Source organism: Hermetia illucens, chromosome 5, assembly GCF_905115235.1.
Source record: "Hermetia illucens chromosome 5, iHerIll2.2.curated.20191125, whole genome shotgun sequence".
In the NCBI taxonomy this organism is placed as follows: domain Eukaryota; kingdom Metazoa; phylum Arthropoda; class Insecta; order Diptera; family Stratiomyidae; genus Hermetia; species Hermetia illucens.
In genome coordinates this window covers 35,614,274-35,637,387 of record NC_051853.1, presented here as the reverse complement: position 1 = coordinate 35,637,387, position 23,114 = coordinate 35,614,274, and the positions used below count along the sequence as shown (strand labels likewise).

The 23,114-nt window shown below is 39.3% G+C and overlaps 1 protein-coding gene across 3 annotated transcripts in view; it reads right to left on the bottom strand.

Moving 5' to 3' along the window:
- LOC119657425 overlaps nucleotides 1–23,114 on the bottom strand; it is a 183,739-nt gene that overhangs the window by 18,440 nt on the left and 142,185 nt on the right. For all 3 annotated transcript variants that reach the window (XR_005250135.1, XR_005250134.1, XM_038064327.1), the window contains exon 2: nucleotides 10,767–11,000. Coding sequence is in view for 1 of the 3 variants with exons in the window: in XM_038064327.1 (XP_037920255.1) it covers nucleotides 10,767–11,000 (234 nt within the window). In the remaining 2 variants the exon portion in view is untranslated. The remainder of the gene's footprint in view (nucleotides 1–10,766; nucleotides 11,001–23,114) is intronic.

Below are 23,114 nucleotides of genomic sequence, written 5' to 3'. Positions count from 1 at the left end.
AATAGTGACAGGTTGCAAAAATACCTCAAATCAATGTAGTATTCGCGGCTTTGCGACATTGGCATTATTTCATTCCCTGTGTCCTAACTGACGAGAAGATTCATAGGCTAGCATACATCATTTTCCAATTTCCCAACTGAGCTTTCTTCAACACCTTCATTACCCACCTTTACATTTTCCATTTACCATTCCGACACCTTAAACTGGCATGATTTAAACTGTTAATTCACAAATAATCGTTTTTATCAAAAGGTTTTTGTGGATAAAATTGTCTAATCTACGAAAACCCTCTCACATTTTAAATCTCCCGAAACCCTAAAATTCATTCAAATATTTCCACTAATAACTAAACATTTTTGGAGTATTTCAAAAACGATAATTAACCTTTTTGTTGTTTTCATTATAGATTATGCTGTGTATAATAAAATGCATTTCTAGGGTTTGTTTGTGGCTAAGGTGAAATGTTATCCACGCAAAAGCAAATGCGATTGTTGGGATATTGTGGACATTTTTGTTTTTAGGCAGAGACCAGTTCAATGAAAGGCAAATCAATGCAAAAAATAAAAAAAATTCTGCCTAAGCACGGCCACGCAGCAGCTTTTGTTGCTATCCCAGCTGATGATGATTTCCGAATTCATTGTCGGATCCAAAATTAGTGGGGCATTGAACAGCTATATTTTTGGTTCGGAGCAGAGAGTGCGGTTGAAATGTTAGGAGTGGTTTTTAAGGTTTTATGTGAAACAAAATCCTAGTAAAATTGGTTTACTGTCTATCTGTTCGTCTGTCTGTATGTCCATCTGTCTGTCTCTCTGCCTGTCACCTATTATCTCAGAAAGAGTAACTCCTATTAATAAGAAATTTGGAAGAAAGGTGGGACCTGTGAATCCCATTGCATGCAGGGAGTACCACAAGGAGGGTCCCCATGCATGCAAAGAAGGGGTGTACATTTTTTATTATCAAACATAGGGTATATATAGGGTATCAAATGAAAGGCCTCGATTAGTACTTTCCGAAGCCGATATTAATTTCAATATTAGTTGCAAATGGTAGGAATATGGGTTCGAAGAGTATCAGTTATTGCAAGCACCCGCTTTCAGAAACTACACAGTCCAAATATATTAATAAATATATGCTGGTCCATGCGCATAATGTTTAGGCCTCGATATGGATACCCTCCATATCGATACCGATTTAAATATGGTTAATAATGGGACAAATGCCCACTCAAATATGCTTATATAGATAATACACATAACCTTTCATACTTGAAGCGTTTAGCTTCCAGTTTCCCGACTTGTTTCGTTCTGATTCACGGTGTCTCGTTAACTTTTGGGGTGTCGTTTTTTTTTTCTAGGTATAGAAGTGAAGATTTATTCTTTTGGTTGAAGAGAGTGGGATTTTAATTTGGTTCTTGATTAGCGTGCAACTAGTGAAGTTTGTGAAACTTTTTGAGATACGTGTCTGGCTACATTTATCTTATCGCCCTAATTTACTGGTTTCTGTCAAGCAAAATTTATAGGTGCTCTATTTCTTTTGTATGATACATCGAAATATTGTATTTCCAGAAAGAACGCGATAGTTCCGTGGGGTCGGCTGTGGGGTGATTGCGTGTTCTACTGGGGCAAACATCTGCCATCATGCTTCTCGTAAACAAAGGGGCTAGGCAAGTTGAACATCGCGCTGCTTGCAGACAAGTCCTGGTCCGTGTCCGACACGTATAGCGGTTTAATCGAAGAAACGGCATACCACTCCATGGTTGTTCTTCATCGACTCATCATCAATATTCCAGTTCATTTTCAACCCATTGGATTATGTCCTGTAAACTAGAAGACCGGTGATAAAACCACTTTAGTTTGCGTATCACGGTCCTGGAGACGCGCACGAGTGGTTTTCATATCGAAAGCAGGCAAGTGCGGTCATGAGTCCGCCTTTCTCTAAGTTCCAGCATGCCCACCTCAAAGGAAAATCCACAGAAACCGCTCTCCTAATTGGCACGGTTAAGCGGTCACTGCAGTACAAGCAGTATACCTTAGCTGCCTTCTTGGATATAGAGGGAGATTTCAACAACGTAAGTGTTAATGCCATCAAGGAAGCCTTGAGCAGTATTGGGTTGGAGGGGTACCTTACGCATTGGATTATATCCAAGCTAAGTACCAGGATAATCCAGTCGGATCTGGGAAGCAACCACTTGACCAGAGCTGTGAACAGAGGTTCGCCCCAGGGTAGCGCCATCTCTTCGGTCATCTAATCAATAGTAATGGACAAAATTTTACGAACATTGGACAGCAGCGATGTGAAGATAGTGGCATATGCCGACGACTTGGTGATATTAGTGCCAGGGATTTTTCTGTCCATTATGACCGACATCATGGAAGGAGCCTCGCGAAACGTGTGCCTGTGGGCCGCAAGATGCGGACTCGGCATAAACCCAACAAAAACGCAACTGATGCTATTCACCACCAAGACAAGGATACCTGAATTCCACCTATCACGGCTGAATGAACAAAGATTGGTTCTTTCCTCCAATGTAAAGGATCTGGGTGTAAACCTGGATCGAAAACTGAATTGGAGGTTGAACATAGAGCTGAAGGTTAAGAAGGCCTGTATAGCTGTCCATGCCTGCAAGAGAACCTTTGCAAACAAATGGGGTCGCCGGCTAAGGATGGTTCCCTGGATTTACACCGCTGTGGTGCGTCCAATCCTAACGTACGGCTCTATTGTATGGTGGCAGGCTTTGGGTAAAAAATACAATAGGATGAAGCTTAATAGCATTCAAAGAACCACCTCTGGAGTTGCTACCGGGGGTCTGCAGTCCTGCCTGGCAGATGCTCTCAATGTACTCCTGCATTTCCTCCCCGTAGACCTCTAGATTAAATACGTTGTAGCGTGCAGTGGCATCAGACTACGTTAGTCCGGATGTTGGGCAGCGAAGTCCTATGACCACAGTAATATCCTAGATGATGTACCTCGGGAAATGTGGCCATTCCCCACGGACTATGCAACACGCAAGCTGGACTTCACGAGTGACTTTGCTGTGGACTTTCCAATCAGGGCAAAGTGGAAGACCGGCGGCGTGCTGCAAGGTTGCGGCACAGTATTCTTTACCGATGGATCAAAGATGGTCTGTTGAGTCGGCGCGGGAGTTTTCTTGAACACACACAGTGTATACGCGTTATATGGTCTCTCAGGTTTTGCTAGTATATTCCAAGCGGAAGTACTGGCGATACTGAAAATCTGTCGATGGCTGAAGCGTAATCCAAGCCCTGAGCATAACATAGCCATTCTGACCAACAGCCAAGCGACCATCAATGCCTTGTACTCAGCGGCGAAATCCTCCAGGCTGGTGGGGCAGTGCAGAGATGCGCTGAACAGTCTGGGCGGAACGCTCAACGTCACCCTCCACTGGGTTCCTGGGCATAGGAACATAGAGGGGAATGAACGGGCTGACAGATTGGGCAGACGGAGTTCTGCCCTTGGCAGCCCTTCGGTGGATACAGTCGGTGGATGCTGGCAGCTGTCAAGGACGAAGTCTACTCATATTACTTTAGCAGCTGCGGGCCTTAGATGGCGAAGGGTTCCCTATCTAAAATTGCCCTGAGCATCAAAGTCGAAGGCCAAGCGAAATAACGATGGCACAATCCATTACATAGTGATTTGAAAGCTTCTCGACTCCATTCAGATCAGTAAAATGGTGCATTCGATCGAGACTTTGCCAATTTTTGTTATTGCCACTGTTCGCCCAAAGAAATATCACAACTTACCCTGCCTTCAGGGTGATTCGCAACACTTAAATTTGTCTGAGAAAACTAGTGTAGAACAAATGCTAAGAGGACTACCGAGATGGGACAGTCCACTCAGTGCATCAAGCGCACAAACGATTTACATAGATAAGTGACCTTGCGTTTTCTGGAAAAAATAAATGTAAAAAATGTTGCCCCATCCTCCCGGATTGCAAATATCGATTCGCTGTGTGTAGTAAATCACTTCCATCTCCCGCTAGCCCAATAATTGCAATTCTACAGAAGCACTTTACTTGGAATGAATAACTACGCGATAATATGACAGACATTCGATCGCATTTTAGCGCAGTAAGGTAAATGACGTGCTTGCAATGCAGTATGAGTATCATATCTTCGAAGGGTAACAACTCGTCACCTTCTCCATTGCAGAATATAATGCAAATACGGTTGGGTGATATTGCGGAAGGCCTCAGTCGACGCTGGTCCGACGTCTATAATTATCTGCAAAACAAAATAAATATTCATAGCGAACTTTATCTGATACCATTCCCGATTTCGATTTTACATCATAATCTTCGAATACAGAGAGCAGATAATAAAACGTATCTGATTCAATTTATTGAACGCTTGGTTTGGCTTGGTCAATCAGGAAGTTTCGATGCATTTTGCGTAATAATTTATTGAGTTTCTGAAAAGCTGATGGATGGATATTGTTAGTTACCTCGTAACTATTACTATTTTCCAATATTTGTGTAGAATTACAAGGAGTGTTGATGATTGGTACGTAGGTCACTGAACCCATATTTAATGGGTCTAGATTTACAGAAATTGAATAGTTAATAAAGAAAGTGTAACTAATCAAGTCTAATTTCAGAAAAGTAAGCAAATAAATAGAAAGGAAGAAAAAAATCAGATTATTCGTACAATAATTAAATACTATTTTACATGATGAAGACTTTCTCAAAGCAGCGTAATCTGGTGATGTCAACCATGTATATTTTTCCGAAAATTAGAAACCGAGTTATTACATTGTAATTAATAATATAGCATGACTGTCGAATAAACTACCTCCTTTAAAGTCCGTTTTATGCTCGGTAACACGTTTTGATTGATCGAACAGGTATATTACAATACATGCCCTCTTTTCAAAGTAGCACTCTTACCCATCTACACACTATTGCCAATGAGTTTCCAGTTTTCATACGCCTACAGGGATGTCTGGACCGGAATGCTTTTTAGCTCATTACGGCCAGTCTGTTGAACCGTCTCTACCGAACAGTGATTCTTCATGTAGGGGGCCAAGACAGCGCTGCCACCTTGTGCCGAGAAAGATCGGCACATCGTCGACGTGAATGTCGAGCAAAAAAAAACAAACTTGGACTTTTGTTCGTTCGTGCTTTAAGGGGCGTGGCGAAGAAGGGAATTGCCATTCTGAGCTCTGCCGCTTGAACTCTGGGTCGTACTAAGAAAACTCACTACGCGTCAGTCTCACATAATGCTCCTCTGACAAATCACTCGCGATAACAACTTCGCACACACTTTTCTCATGGCTAAGTTTTCCATCACGACTTCAAAAACTTGGGTTTGAGATATGACCAAGTCATCAGTAATCATTCTGATACTCGTCCTACGACCACTGTTCAGTAAATTTTTCACTCGAGACACATTTTTGTCAGTTTTGCTGGTCGAAGGGAGTTTGGATCGTCTTCCACTCTTTCTCTACCCTCTCGAAACAGCTTGTGCCATTCATGTATGACTGTTCCAGTAAAAGTTCCATGGTGTCCGAGGCGAGACGTTTTGACAAAGGTTTATAGTATAAGTAACTTTCTTATTTCAACGAAAGAGAAACGACTGCAAATCTTTCAACATCCCCAACATCCCCTTCCACCGATTCTGATACTGATGGTTGTCTCTTGACCGCCCATTCGCCCGGCAAAAACAGTCCTATTACTTTCAGAACAGATGTATAGAGTATAGAGATTTGGCACATATTAACTGAGTATCATAAACTAAGCAGAATACACTATTCGAAGGATATAATGAAGTAATAGAAAAGGATATACACTTATTCTATAGCACTATAAGTTAGAGTGTGCACCACCTTCGCAGCTCTGAAGTATTTGTGTCAATATTTTGGCTTGATTCTTTGATGAGGAGTAGCATGACTGATAGCGGTGACGATCAGCCAACATAAAACTTTTTTTAAGTGGTATTAACCCAAGAAAAGAAGAGGTCCATGCAGGAGTGAGTTGCTTTACAAAATGATTGCAGCTGGCAATTAATTAGATAGTGGACTCAGGGCCACTCTATTCTCAAACATACTAGTAACTGCATATTCTTCTCTTCTTTTCCTACTGCAGCACAACATTCTTCTAATCTCTTTATCTCAAAATCATCAGTTTCAACACTTCCACAACTAGTAAAAATTATTTTTTTTACATTCATTTTAAATAATTATTTTTAAAAGGTTTCCCAGTTCACTATTTATCTAAACTCAATAATCAACTATTTGTTTTCATGTATTTTTTTAGTTAATGTTATTGCTGCGATAGTGGCAACTGGATGGTTGGCTCTAAGATTAGGTGTCGATGGACGATTGTGATCCAGTATGATCAGCTGGGGGGAGAGGTTACATGCAAGATTAGTTTCTGTGGGTAAGCCTAACTATCAAGAATGAGGAAGCAAAAGCTGCATGACTTACTTAGTCTTGAGCGAGGAAGGTCGGAGTATTTAACTGATCTAGTTAAATGTTCTGAAACATTTTGTAAGAATGCACTTTTTTGTCAAAGAAAAACCAGCTGAATTCATATTACTTTCTTTTACAAAGCAAAGCCTGCCGTGTAGTATACAAAATTTCAATAAGTGGACAATAACTGAATACTCAATATATTCTATCATTTTATAAAATAAATAAATTCCTATATTGGACTTATTAATGAGCCGATCCTGGCATTTTTTTTACATTGTTTGAATCATGTAATGAAATGAATTTCAGAGTACAATCGGACTGAGAGATGTAAGTTAAACCCTGGTTTAAGGTGAATTATGAGGAGGTCCGCGACGAACCGCGCACCACCTTTCAATTACCAAAAATCTGACAAGTGAGCATTATAGTTTGACTACTAACCTGCCAAATGTTCCCCCCATTTTGCCCGGGGATTACCTTTCCAATATTGCTTAGTGTCTTCTCAAGACATCACATATTACTACTTTGCATGGAGATCTTTTGTCCGTTTCACCGTTGTTACCACTGCCTTCTACTTGCTCTCCTATTCGAGCATATAATACCTCTTAATTTTACTTCAAGGTTTTTTTTACGTGGAGGACAGGTGGAGAAGACATTTCCGTATAGCTCTCTACACCTTTACACATAGGACCGCATGGCGACTTGTCCAAGTTGAATCGTGCGAAGCACTTTCTTCGGTTTCAGAGTCCGTTCAGCAATTGCGTTAGATCATAGTTCGCCTCGGCATCTCCTTGCTTGTATTGGGCATAAGCCGGTGTGTCCCTCATCCATTTTTCGCCTACTGTTTTTCAGGAAGACATAGATCTTATTCGCCCAATTTTTTTTCACTCTATTTGTCCTTACCATCGGTGTGCGTCGTCAACCAGAACACTCGTATAAATTAAGATTCTCGACCACCCTTACGATAACGTTTATTACTTGGTGGGATATTGTTCTGCTCAGCATATTCGCATTGGGCGTGGTTGGTATGTAGTTTGAAGTCGTTTGCGACATTTTAAAAACTGAGTTGACTGGTGATACGAACAGTCGCCAACTATGCCCGCGGTTTCCTGGTATCGCCATTGCTAGCATAGAGCTACACCTTTTTCCCAACATCTTCAAATGCGGTTTAAAATTCAACTTTGAGTCGAACAATACTCAGACATTTTCCAATGCGGACGTGGACCAACTCCAGGCCGATCTTCCATATCCAAAACTTAATTGTCCAGTTGGTTTTGCACATGTACATTTCGATTTCATCGAGGTGGTTAAATATTCCTCCTCCAACCATTACGTATTAGCAAATGATGATACTCGGTGAGTAGTCCTGGGTTTTAGCGACGATAATGTGTTAACCTCCCAGAATTCGATATTTTTTTTAAGCCTATGGTCAATTTTTTTATTAATATTTTTTTTTGTTAAAAATGTGAACAATTTTAGCTACGTCAACAGGTGCAGGAGTCTTTCGAGAGCCAAATTGCTGGTTTGACAAGCAGTCATCGCGCTCATTTATTGAACATAACCTATTATAAATTATCCTCTCAAAAGCTTTGTCTATTGTATTCGAGAGATAAGTTGGTATGCAGGATGATGGTTCACTCCACACCTTATTGGATTCGGAATCAGAGCCATCTCCAACTATTTCCACCCTACCGGGAAGGACGTTTTCAGGCACGCAATAAACAAATGGTTCTCGCACAATTGCCAACGTCTCGATCGAAATCCGCTTTTTCCGAAAGGTGCTTGAAGGTATCCTTTTTACTCTTTTCAACAGCCGTTGCAGTTTCTTGCCCGAGCCCAGGTCTTTCCCCCGTTCCCCGTTGGTTCCTTAGCTTGTATATTTGCTGCGGAGGTTGAGCAAACCACCACTGAAGGATTGTAGTCAGTGCATGTCGGCGGACGGGTGCCTTCTTTTTTACAATACATTCCTGGGAGTATCCAAATATTTGCACTGTAATTTCATCACTTTTAATTAACTGCCTGTATGTCTATTACACACTTCTTGTTCGCAAACGATTACATTTAATGAGACAACATTTGGTGGAAATATTTTCACTAATTATAGACATGGGGGTATAAAATTAAAGGTCTTGATTAGTTCTTTTCGAAGAAGCTCTTAAATTTTGACGTCGCTTGCAACGGTAGAAATTGGAGGGGACTATAAATAGTAAATTTAAATTAAAACAGCTCATTCGAAAAATTTTGAAAATTTCAAAACGAATTTCGAATTTCACCAGTGCAAAAGTAGCAGTATGCATATTTGTATAAAAAATGAACTTAGTCAAGTAAAAAAGAAATAATTCTAATTTTAATTAAAAAATGAAAGATTGTTGTTTAAACTTAATTTGGCAGACAAAGTTTTTTTTTATAACATGATATTTTAGAGGCTAGGAAGGAGATGAAGGGAAGGACGATTTGTTTGGCAGCAAGAAGTTCCTTTAAACCATTATTTAGATTTGGCATGATTATTATATAATATATTTGTTAGGACATCTTTTAAAGGTTTAGACAATGAAAAAACATTTAAGACTACTATTTGGTCCCAGTAATTTATCGTGTTAAAAGCCAATCGATCAGGTCCTAAATGAACAATTTTGGAGTATTTCTACCAAATTACAGCAAGGTCTAAAAACCACAACTTAAAAATTAATGCAACAACATAATTGGTTTTATGTGTTGACATATTGGGTGTATAAAATAATTCCGTTTACGAGAGATGGCTCTATTGGCCATTAATGTTTCACATTGACAGCTGATTGTGATTATATCAGAGAGAGTAGATTTTTGTCAACAATGTACAGCGGATATTGCTTTAAGTTTTACGCAAAATATCGGTTCTTTTTATGTTAAAAATGCTGAATTTTGTGGTAACTAGGCAGCATTTGCGGGAAGTTTTACTATTCTGCTTCATTTGAAAAGAAAAGTACAGCTGATGCGCATAGAATGCTTGTGGAAGTATATAGTGACAATGCTGCAAGTGATAAATCATGTCGGGAATGGCTTCGACGATTCAAGGATGGTGATTTTAGCGTTGATGACAAATCACTTCCTGGACAACTAAGAAAGGTCAAAGACAAATGCATTACTCGATGAAGATGCGAATCAAACGCAAGATGAGCATGCAAAATCATTAAGAGTGACATACGAAGCAATTTCAGAACGATTAAAGTCAATGGGATTGATCCACAAGCAAGAAAACTGGGTACCTTATCAACTTAAACCGCGAGATGTGGAAAGGCGATTGTACATTTGCGAGTAGCTGCTGTAGGACAAAAAAGGAAGCGTTTTTTTTGCATCGAATTGCGACTCGATGATGATGAAAAGTAGATATTTTATGATAATCCCGAGAAGAAAAAATACTACGATAGGCCCGATCAACCGTTACCATCGACCTCACCATCAACACCAAAGCCGAATATCCATGCTTCGAAGCTCATGTTCATCTGGTGGAACCAAAAAGGAATTGTGTATTATGAGCTTCTGAAACCTGGTGATTCCATCACGGTCAGAATACGAAGAAAGGTACGACAGAGTCATTCTTTTATATGATAACGCTCGGCCTCATGTCGCAAACAGCGTGAAAAATTATTTGCAAGCACTCAAGTGGGATATTTTACTCCGTCATATTTGCCAGACATTGCTCCTTCTGCTTACTGGCTGTTCCAACGGATGCAGCACGATTTGGCAGGTCAGCAGATTCACTTCTTTCGAAGAAGTCGAAAATTGGCTTCAAGCTTGGATTGCCTCCAAAGGCGAGAATTTTTTTCGCAATTAATATTGAATTGAATGCCAGAGAGACGGGAAAATGTTATAGCCAACCATGAACAATAATTTAATTAATCCATTTGTTTATCTTGTTTCGAAATAAATGCATTGTTTACTAAAAAACGGACCGCTTAATTTGTACTCCCAATATTTAATCCCGATTTTCTAGCATAATGAAAACTAAGTATTAACTAGTGTTTATTATCTACAGGGAGAAAGGGAATGGTGGAATGATTCTATTGTGCATTCAATCAGAATTTATCCATTAAAACACTCAGGCTGTTTGTAATTCAACAATGCACTTCAAAAAATGTTATAAATTGTAGATTGTTGGGATGATTGCATAATGGCGAGGCATGACAAGAATACGAATGTTCTCAACAAAGAAGAAGCAAGAAGTCACATATTCAATTCATCCGGTTTTTAGATATTTTCGGTATAAAACTATCAGACATAATTTATTTAAAAATAGCATCATCCAAGCTTAAAGATTATATTATATTTTTAGCGAAATTTTTTTAAAAGTTTATACTTACACCAATATGTTGTCCTTCAACAAATAATTGCGGAACTTGAATTTCATCCGTTTGCATGCGATCTTTTATCTCCTGTTGGTATTCGCAGCTCATAAACACATCACGTTCCTCAAATTTGATCAGCAATGTTCGCAAGATTTGTTTTACGTTCGCGCATTTTGCATACGTCTCACGTATGATACCCATGCTCGTGGTATACAAAACAACTTTGCCTGAATCTTTTTCTTTGTAATTCTGTGGATAAATGAAAGAGAGAAAGAAAAATAGTGATAAGTTTGTAATGGATATGTTATTGGTTAATTCTAAACTAACATGTATAGGTAACTACAAAAGTGCTTTCGATTGTGGAAAAAGCTTTTGACTGGGTAGCTTAAGGGGTCCTACTACACAACTTCAACCTTCTTTTCGCCCATGAATTGAAGGTTTTCTAAATTAAATATCTGGGCTAATATATATCCTATATTCTCCAAATTTGAGCTGTTCCTTTAACTCTAAGTTCCTTCAAACCATTATCTAGAGCTCAGTATGATTTTTTAAATATATTTGTTAGGACATCTTTTAAAGGTTTAGATAAAGAAAAAATATTCAAGACCAACATTGGGTTCCTTTAATTTATCGCTTTAAAATCCAATACGTCAGGACCTAAATTAATTATTTTGAAGCATTTCTACCAAATTACAGGAATTAGGTTTATTTTTGGTCGAGTTGGTATTTGGAAGCAGGGGAAGCTTAGGTTTTGGGAAGAATCATTTAAAATTTAGCGGAATAATTTCTTAATATTGTCAATGCTAATTTTATTTATAATATTGATCATATATCGTATGGATGCATCATTGTGATTTTTTTCAGAGTTTTCTGAGATTCTGAGAACGAAATCTGTTACACTTTTTGGGGCACACATTTGGAGCCCTCACTCCCCTATGCTTCACCCAGAATCAAAGGCAGAATCAAATATCAAACACTAACTGAAACCTTTCATTTGATACCCCACACGACTATATTCGGTAAGAAAAATTTACATCCCATCAACACTAAATGGCGCTACTTGCTATATGTAAAGGGATTCACAAACCACACCTTCTCACCAAATTCCGTAACAATTAGTTTAGCCGTTTTCGAGTAAATCGGGTGTGACAGGCAGACAGACAGACATATATCGAATCGATTCTAATAAGGTTCTGTTTTACACAAAACCTTAAAAATGAGTGCGATTTTAAAACTTAATTTTACAAATCAATGCATTATTTCATTTATGAGAAATTACAATTTTATACTCTACTAATTGCCCTCTGAGTTTGAAAGGTGCCCTTAAGAGTGTGCGACTCTTGGGCTTAGCAGGACTCTCTCCTCGTCTTCCGGAAGTAGGGTTGCAAAATCATTTAAGCCCTACCGTTGTGACATCAAAATAACTCCCATTTTGAGGCTCTCTAACTTTTCCGAATTCTAACCTCAAAATTTACTATGATAGTATAAAAGACTTTAAGGTTTCATAACTGTGTAAGAGGGCGTGGCCTCGTGATCTTTCATCAAGGTAGACCTCGGTGTAAAACCGAGATATCGGAATCTTACGGAATCTTTGAATAATGAATTCTGCTACCTTTGAATAATGAATACTACTATTACACGATTTTCTAAATTCACGGTTGTTTGTTTGAACGCTACAACACAATTTCTCCTTGAAATTTCTCCAAAAAGGTTTGGACAAATTTTCCAAGTATGCTGAAACCAAAAGAATATTTAAAACTAAAAAGTAACTGATAAATACTGTCTGATTTCAATATTATGTTTCAGATTTTTTCGACGAAGTTTTAAATGGGCATTTAAGGAGGGCTTGAAAAAATATTCAAAATTCTTCACGAAGGCAGGCACTTTTGCAACTGGCCTATAAGATTATTCCCGGATAAGTACTTTGCAGAATGAATTATCGGCAAAAATATGTGTTGAAAGTAGTACACAATCGAAGTTCTAGGCATACCCAATGTATTTCAAAATTTCAAATTTGGGATTCATCCCAAACTTACGGTTTCCAATTTGTTTCTTTTCTAAATACATAGTAGTTATCAAAACTTGGAAAACCTAAATTGACATCAAGGCATCATAATTTTTTCGAATTACATCCGGGAATTTTTAGGCTTTTCCCAAATTATCCTTTAACATTTTATTCAGTAATAGGAAAAGTCTCTGTTTAAACACTAATGCTACCAATTTCTCAGTCTACTGCAACTAAAACGATTTTATGGCTTGATAATCATCTTGGTAAGATGGTAAATAGGTATTCATCTTGCTCCAATTCTTTTAATTTATTCTCATAAAAAGTTACAGAATTGCCCACTTCGAGATCAGTCCTACCATGAATCGCTCAATTTCCCTTTAGAAAACCCATGGACTTACACCACAAATTTTCTGTTTTTCTAGAAAAGCCTGTTTTTAAGAAAGTGACGGAACTTACCTAATTAATTTTTCAAAAATTATCATCCCGACATACCCTATAACATCTTGTTATACACACGTAGATAAGTATATGTATCTACGAATCTCTTGCATTTTCTCAAGTCCAAATGCATAGCAATTGCACTACTTTTATTAACTCGTACCCAATGCCACAAGAAAGACTATAATCACTGTTATTACACAATGACCACATTAAAGTGACCTTCTGGCTGGTCCGATTCCAGTATTACGAGTACTAAAATCATCAGATATTATGTCGCTATCAAAGCACTTTTTTCGAAATTCATTTACTACAAATATTGGACCAATTACAAAATCTCGATCAAACCGTTTACATTGATTAAAGCAAGAAAAGGTGCGAAAATTACAGGCATTACCTGGTCTTTGAATAGCAATGAAACGCTCCGCAGATGGAAAAAGCAAAGTAAAATGCAGACCACGTGTGGATGCTTGTTTTCGTGATTTCATTCCACCAGGTTGAAAAAATTTCACCTGAGGCTCAATGTTGACCCACAAAATGCTCCATCCGTTTCCGAAATTTTGTGTATTTTATAAATTCTTGACGAAGGTGGCTCCAACGGCAGCGGTCGCCGCCATGGTCTGGAAGCATGATGGCCAATTAGTGAATAGTGGCACGTCCATGAAGGTAATTTATACGCAGGGACCGCTTACTTTATTTGCAAAGTTAGAAACTAGTAGTGTAGGAAACGTAGGAAGGTATGAACACTTTCCGCACGTATTGATTGAAATGCAGTTGAGGAAATATCATCGTCATAGTGCATAGATAGTGTTCAAAGATGGTAGGGATTCAATGACATCTTTGTAATTTCTTTCCCACAAAAAAGTGATCTAGACTTGCTTTCTTACCCCAAACTCCACAAGCACTTCCAACATTGCGGCTATGAATCGGCAAGTGAATGAACGTAATCAAAATCTAGATTTAGGCCGGAAAATCAATCAGTTCAGAGCAACTTCACGGTTGTGGAAACTCTCAATTCACCTGTATTGAATTGAAGTGGTTTTATACCGCTACATCACGTTAGGTGTTGGCAGCCCTTCGGTAAAATCTAACACTTTCAGGTCAGGTTTGTTGGAGATAAATTTCATTGCCCATGTCATTTTAAATAACCGTAACGATGACCTGAAACTGGTAAACAATTTGCTCCAAAATCTATTAAAAATTCTTACAATTGAGAGTGATGACCTCTAGTTATAATACAGAGCAGCAATCATATAAAAATTGTAGGTATATTAAGATACAGTGTATCAAAGATCGGATTAAAGGTAACAAGTGGAAACATCCACGACCGTCAAACATGGAGTTGCATCAAATCATAAAAGTTAGTGGCCAAAGATATCCACCATTAGCAATTGAGCCGCAATTAGTAACACGAGAGTGCAGTTTAGATGAGAGAGAATTTCTTTGGCACTGTGCATTGATGGTCAAAATAATTCCTATTCTGCTGGATGAACAGTCAGGCCAACTAGCCATTTCATCCACAAGAGGAGGAACCTCACCAAATGTAATTCAGTTAAGAACCGTGGTCAAATGTTCTTTCCACTTCTTTAGTTGCTCGTGAGCATGAATAAGAAGTCACCCACTTCCCTGACTAGTGCAATAACAAATTTCCTTCTTTTTATCACGACGCATAGTATGCTGACTTGTCAGGATTTCGCTTGGTATCGGAGTTTGAGCGCATCACGCCCGCCGTCATTCGCAACGTCCAATAGAGCCTTCAATCCCTTCCGTCGATTGATCCGTTTCCACGATTCCACAATCAGTCAGATCTTATGAAGCTTCTTTGGCACGAGTCCGCCGGCTTGCGCAGCACCCGGGAAAAGAGCACTATTGATAGCAGCCCAATGCTCATCGATATTCTAAAAAAAACCAAACCCCAAAAAGGACTAACGGTTTTGTACAGGGCAGACACAACTCTTCAGACGCTGCCTCACCTCTGCCCTGGGAGCAGCGTGACCGTAAGTGGCAACAGGTGGAAAAACGCTCCTTTATATAATTACAAAACCACGACAAGGTTGCGAATTATATTAAAGTTAAACCGCCAGTTGTTTAAGTCTAAGCTAGACTAAAGCTGGGTAATTGTTTAGGATATGGGGGATCCTAAGTCCACATCCACATGATGTTGTACCGGACCAAATGGGGAGCAATTTACTCCCACGTTTTTTGGTCTATGGATCCTTAGTTTGGGGCATACCACCCAAGCATACAAAAACTAAAAAAGGACTGACGGTTTCGTCCAGGGCAGAGGCAACTCCTTAGACGCTGCCTCACCTCTTACTCAGGATTGACCGATCAGCAATATAACCACTGTCAAGCGACAATTGGGGCATACAAACGGTTGATTTTGAACTTGAGGGGTCGTAACCCTTCAACCCTGCGAGAAATGGCGGATGCCACGAGCATCCAGAAGACCACTCCTACATCTACTGCTGATGCGGAAGTAGTGAATCCGAATGCTTGTACGATGTCGATCAGTTGAAACACAACCAACGTTATGGCAAACTCCGTGCTCGAACAAGGTGCCATTAATGATGAGGCGATGGAAATTGCAAAAATCCATGGACCCACCACCATTATCGATGGGGTCGCTAGGACCGTTGTGGAGACGCGAGCTGACTAGCGAAAATTCATATAAGCTCCTCACCAGAATAATATAATTCACCACGAAATGAAAATTACCCGCCTGAGTGGCTCGCCTACCTTTTGGTAGCAGTGAGATAGCCACGAAGTCGGCAGGGCAATCGTGGAAGATTAGTCTGATAGGTTTGGAGAGAAAAAAAGTTAAGTTAAAATTGGAGAATTTTTGAGTTGGAAATATTATAATTAAACAATTGTTTTTGTAATTGAGAAAGTTAATAAATTAATAATATATAGTAAATAACTTGTGCATTAAGTAAGCTTAATAATAATAATGATATCATCATGTCACCTCTGATCCGCGTGTAATTGCTCGTAGAAAGCATCCTTCTCCACTATATCGGAAGTCTCCGCTGGTGCGAGGCATTGCACAATTGCAATGCTCCTTAACCTGGCCCGGAATCTTACAGTCAGGAGTCTGTTAAAAACCGGTTCCCAAGTTAAGAGAGCGTGCCGTGCGGTAGTCGTCAGAGGCAACCCGCAGGCTTCTAGAGCATAAACGGACATTGTCATTAGTGTGGCAAGAGGGAGAGCGGTACACTCCAGAGTCCCAACATCTTACTTCGCTTAAGCCTAGAATGTCTAACTTATATCGTTGGAATTGGCATTCGTCTTATCTTGAAAGTTAATATGAAGAATACTGAGTCCTACTGCAATCCTGGATCCAATTGAATTGTCGCGCTAATGATTATTATTATTTCAGATGAGCAAAGTCGTTGTTACTGAACGAGAGAAAGGTAAAACGCTTCGAGTATGAAGGTTTTGTGTTCATTTTGTGTGAGAAATAGGGCAACCAAATATTCCATTGAAATGATACCCCAACTAGGTTGTTAATAAATCGACTGCCCGATTTACAATAGACGAATGAAAACTGCTCAATAAAGGGATGAAGTACGCTGTTACACCTGTACCACCAATTGAAACTACAATAATGGATATTGAGGGTAAGATAAAACATTGCGAAGCAGGGACAAAATACAACATTCGGAGAGAAATGGCCAAAGTTGCAAAATCCGTCATCATCAACGGTGCAACAACCGGTATCCGGTCTAGGCCTGCCTTAGTAAAGAACTCAAGACATCCCGGTTTTGCGTCGAGGTCCACCAATTCGATATCTCTAAAAGCTGTCTGGCGTCCTGACCTACGCCATTGCTGCATCTCAGGCAGGGTCTGCCTCGTCTTCTTTTTCTACCATAGATATTGCCCTTATAGACTTTCCGGTCTGGATCATCCTCATTCATATGGATGAAATGACTCGCCCACCGTAACCTATTGAGCCGGATTTTATCCACAACCTGACGGTCATGGTATCGCTCATAGATTTCGTCGTTATGTAGGCTACGCAATCGTCCATCCTCATGTAGGGGGCGAAAAATTCTTCGGAGGATTCATCTCTCGAACGCGGCCAATCCTCCCCCGCGCAATCCTTCTTGTTAAGAACCCAAGTCTCCGAGGAATACATGAGGACTGGCAAGATCATTGTCTTGTACAGTAAGAGATTTGACCCTATGGTGAGACATTTCGAGCGGAACAGTGTTTGTAAGCTGAAATAGGGGCTCTGTTGGCTGCCAACAACCGTGGGCGGATTTCATCATCGTAGCTGTTATCGGTTGTGATTTTCGAACCTAGATAGGAGAAAAGTTGTAGTCTCCTACCTTTATTCTTCCCGTTCGACCAGTGCGGTTTGATGTTGTTGGTTGGTTGGTTTTCGATGCTGACGTTGCCACCATATATTTTGTCTTGCCTTCATTGATGTGCAGCCCAAGATCTCGCGCCGCCTGCTCGATCTAGATGAAGCCACTTTGTACATCAAAATCCGTGGCTAACAGTAAACGCAGTCGCTCTTCCAAGGAAATGAAACTGTTCAAACAACTGAAGCAAAAGGGCGCGTACTATTTAAAAGCGGACAAAGCTTACGCGTTAGTAGTCATGGACAAACCGAAATACAACGGGCGCGTATTCGAAAAACTAAAATCTGGAGGGTATTTTAACTTAAGAACCCATCCGTTGCGAGATTCGATTAAACGAGTGGAAAAGGCACTGAAGGAGTGCAAATCAATTATATCAATCATGGCACAGCTTAGAACCCGGCCCTTCCGAGAATTCACAAAGAAGAGGAAGAAATGAGGGAGATGATAGCAGATACGAACTCCCCAACGTACAACATAGCCAAATGGATGATTTGTGAAATGCAGAAAATTGGTAGTATTTTCAACACCACAACAGTAAGAAACACACCAGAAGTCGTGGAGAGATTGAAGGATTGCTGTATAGAGGGCGATGAAATCTTGGTCTCATACGATGCAAAGAAAGAAAGAAACCCTACGTAAGTTAGAAGTATGGATCGAACAGCACGACAGTACTGCGGAGGGCAAAAGAAAGGCCAAACTAGCGGCGACATGTATGTCTGAAAATTATTTTACTTTTCGAAATAAATTTTATAAGACGACCAAACGGATGGGTTACCCAAATGAGTAATCCCTTATCCCCCCTATTAAGTGAAATTCTCATGGCCGGCCTAGAAAAGAAAATGGAACGGCACATGGCCAAACCTAGAGTTTGGTTACGCGATGTGGATGACGTTTTGGCCATTGTAACAGAGGGGGATAAACAAATTATACTGGATCAAATCAACAAGTGGCACCATAATATAAAATTCACGATGAAAGAGGAATCAAACCTCGACAACAAAGTGTTAAAGAGGCATAACGGCCACCATTCGATATATATCGAACCATCTAACCACTCACATCAGCATAAAATGATCGCCTACCGATCTATGGTGCAGATTTTTATCTATACCACTTACTGAAGAAAGGTTTGAAAAGGAAAAGTCATACATTGTGGATACAGCTACAAAAAATGTATTTCGGCCAACTCTAATCCAGAACTTAATTAGGAAGATGGAAGGTACGAAAGAACGAAATTGCCTACCCACTTTGTTCAAACAAGAGATGATGAAGATGGACACACAACGAGCCAAAATGACTTATTCTACGGAAATGTTCCCAGCTTTGCGACGAATCTTGGCCAAAGAAAGAATCGAAGCAATAGGATCAAGCAGGATTCACACGCTCAAAAGACCCGAAGAAGGAAGAGGAAAAAACGGCATCTACAAGATGTCTTGTGAAGATTGCCCTTGTACATACGTAGGGCAAAGCAAACGGCTAGTCAACACTCGGGTTAAGGAACATTTAAAAGAAGTTGAGCTAATAAAATGGGGCAGAAAAACATATTAATTCTGCAGTTGCCCGGCATATTGTAGAACATGGCCATAGAATGGAGAGGGTCACGGTGCTGAAATAGATCAAGTCCAAAAATTTAAAAATTGTCAAACTTTCCAAAGTTACGCATGATATTATTATTTGCAACCATACCAAATTTCGTACTGCTAGGATGAACTAAAACGGGGTTTCGGGTAAATTTCTAAAATATACTATAATTAACTTGATTTATGCACGTATCAGAATGGGATGCATTTTAAAGCCTAGATTTCATATGAATACACCAGTATTATTTTTTTTTTAAATTTTTCGGCTGATCACACATTTTGAGCCCTCAGTCTCCTATGTTTCACCCGGCATCAAAAATATCATTAGTTTCGGGAAGTACTTATTGAGCCCTTTCATTCGATACTCCACACGACCATAATCTGGGAAGAAAATGTACGCCCTCCTTTCACATGTACCAGGGAGCTCCCGTTAAACAAAGTGCAAAGTGACGCCACCCACTGAACGTAAAGGGATGCACAGACTACACGTTCTCACCAAATTTCGTGACAATTGGTTTAGCCGTTTCCGAGTAAATCGGATGTGATAGGCAAACAGACATCGAATCGATTCGATTCTTTTAAGGTTTTGTTTCACACATACTTAAATATGGCTGGGGAGAAGTGGATTCTTCATGAATGGAATTTTAATATTTCACTCGAATGTGAATTATTCTCGTTAATTATGACGTCACCATTTTATTTGGATGACTTATGAGCAATTTCCGCCCGAAATTGCTGATACATTTAGTACTTCTGGAATGAACTTAAGGGGAGTTTTCCAGTAAATTTCTGAAAGTTGGTAACATACTATTAACAAGTTTATTTGAACAGATATGGGGATGGGATATATTTTTAGGCCTAGATTTCATATAAGCGCACCACCGTGCTTTTTTGAGATATCACTTTAAGTGTGTACACTTTGGCTCCTTATTCGCGTACTGTTCAATTCACATCAAAAGTTATTAGTAGATTTGGAAATTACGAATCGAGGCCTTTTATTTGATACACATGACTATCTCCGGGGGAAAAAAACAATTTTTTCATCCCTCTTTGGATGTATGGGGAGCCCCCCTTTAAACTCAACGGAAATTTGTGTCAGTCATTGTGGGCGTAGGATATATATAGTTTCCATCTGTTCACCGAATTTCGTTCGGAGCGGTTTAGTCGTTTTGGAGAGGAGTGAGTGTGACAAACAGACAGACATTGAATCAATTTTAACACAAAACCTTAAAAACTAACAAAAAGGCATGCTGTACATGCCTATCCCTGAAGAAGTAAGCCCCAGTTCAGACTTGCACTAAACATAAGAGTTAGTGGACTTCTGGGTATGTTGTCATTTTAGTATATTTCATCATGAGTTTTTCTCCAGGGTACATATATTTTTTTCCTGAAACCATACATATTAACGATGTCGACAGTGTCGTCCAATGGCAACCAATTTGCTTTTTCATAAAATTCCTCATATCTAGCCTGAAATTTAATAAGCATTTCTACGTAGGTACACTTATCTGATATGGCTATGTCCATCTGGTTCGCCACTAAATTATTTATCAATTCAAAAGCAATCGAAACTACGAAAGTCACCCCCACCCCTCACCTTGGTCACTCACATGAAAGGAAAAACTTACGACTTGAAGGAGTGATTATAGCACTCAAATTTTTTTTGAATTCTATTCATTTTCCTACAATATATTCAGATCGTCCGACAGACTGGTTAATTTTATTTTATGGAAATAAAATAATTTTTTTTAAAAAATTAAGAAAAACTCTTCTTCAATTTGTGTAAAGTAAAAAAAATCTTTAAGAGCATTTCACTTCGAAAAAAGATGGTTTTATTCAAAACCTTTGAAAATCAAATTTGACCCTTATCTCATCGCGTCTAGTCATTTTTGGAGGGGTTCTGAAGAACTGTGCGTCGATTTACCCATGCAATAAATCATCAACATTCAAGGAATACGGCTATCTATTCAATCGCTATTCACTAGAAAATATCTATAACAAATTTCAGGAAATTTAGATAAATCGATGTATGTTAATTTTGCTATTTGAAAATTGAATAGTTAATTCAATGCATTTAAAAGAAATTGTAGCGTTATAATACATATATAGTATTCTAATTTTGAGGACAAACCCTGAAATTTTCACGAATTAAAAGTATGACATTTCGGACAACATTTTTGTGGCTTTTAGCTAGGACGCTTTACTTCCGCTGGACCACATTTTATTCGATTTTGATATCGATTTTATACTATTTCAATACTGAAAATACGTGCGAAGTGACTACCAAGGTTCTACTTATATAGGTTCTATTTAAATGTATATAATAGATACATGCATCCCCCAACTTTGCGTATAACTTTTTGAAGTGGCTGGAAATGGCACCCAATTGCCTGTCTTCAGCTAATTCTGTTTGTGAAATCCGCAACGTATTTTCAACTTTAAATTCTTCTGCCTCCTGAATTTATTGCACCTGCATGCTAACACACAGTTTTATGTAATATTCTATTATCCTAACACAATCTCCACTTTACACATTGATGCGCAGGTCATCTTACTTGACCGTATTCTGGCCTAACTTGCAATTGCAAGGAAAACTTGTTTGATAGCGGCTAAGAAATATTCCAGTTATCCATGCTATTGAAGCAAGAACCGCATAAAATTTGCAATATCTGAAGCTGAATGCATGCATTTGAATAGTAACAACTGAAGATATTTAGATACATACTCGTACATGCCCGTACATATGATCGTGTCTGTTACATGCTTTGAGAAGAAAACAGTTACCACTGGTGAATGAATCTATTCGATATTGATTTAAGTGTTATTTATGGCTTTTCGAACGTTAAGATTTGCTAGCGGCGATGTAAACAGTAGTGGAAAAGATAAATGCTTTTCAGTAGGATAACTTCGGGGAATGAAAATTATGTTCAAATTAGCATCGATTTTAACAGCAACGTATTCTGAGTGTACATAAATGTGGATGGTTATAAATTCCTCTCTTATTGAATATTTTTTACAATCTATTATACTTTATAACCGGATCAAACTGTCAGCTGTCATTCCAAACTTCGGTAGCAATTTGTCTATTTGTTACAAAAATGTTTACCTGGCTGGAATATTTAAGTAATTTTCGACGGGGTACTGACCATCAAAAGGAAAAGAAAATAGAGTCTGAATTTGTATAAACAACGGAAAAATAAATGCAGAGTTTGAATGTTTCTTATATTCTTCAGCAGTATCTCTAGTTATTCAATAATGAAATTTATGAAAAGCGCGTTCACTTTTGAAATGATCACGATGAGTAGGAACGAGCAATACATCGGTTTGCCACTTTTCCACAGTTCAAATGTGTCAATGAACCTTTTTTCTTGTTCCTCATTACCGCCTTATCTTCCCTACCTAATACCTCGTTGCCAAGGAGCGCAAAGCTATCTACGGCCTTAAGGGCGACAACTTAAGAGAGGTGGTTCTTGGCAAAATGAGCCAAGGGGCAGATGGACTGCGCGGCTCATCGACAAATTAGACCCGTGGTTAAACAGAACGCACGGTGAGATTGATGACTTCCTTACCCAACTTCTAAGTGGGCATGGAGGGTTTCAGTCTTGCCTGCACAAGATTGGGAAGGCGCGATCTCCTGATTGTGTGTTCTGCAATAGAGTGGCGGACGACACTAAACACACCTTTTTCTCTTGCGAGAGGGGGTGAGCAGCTTTATGCAGACACAGGGGAGCTCTCTCCAGACAACATTGTCAGAAAGATGCTGAAGAGCGCTGGCAGCTGGAATCGTATTGCGCATTATGTTCGAGCTCTTCTTATTGCGAAGAAGATTGAACTCAACCGGCGGAGGGATCGGACGGTAAGGGGTTCCCTGAACTAACAACAACTCCCTTCCTCCCCTCCCTTCCGTTGGTGAAAGGAATTCCCTGACTTGAAGGCTGCCAAAGCAGAGAGAGCCAGTTCCAGGCTAGTT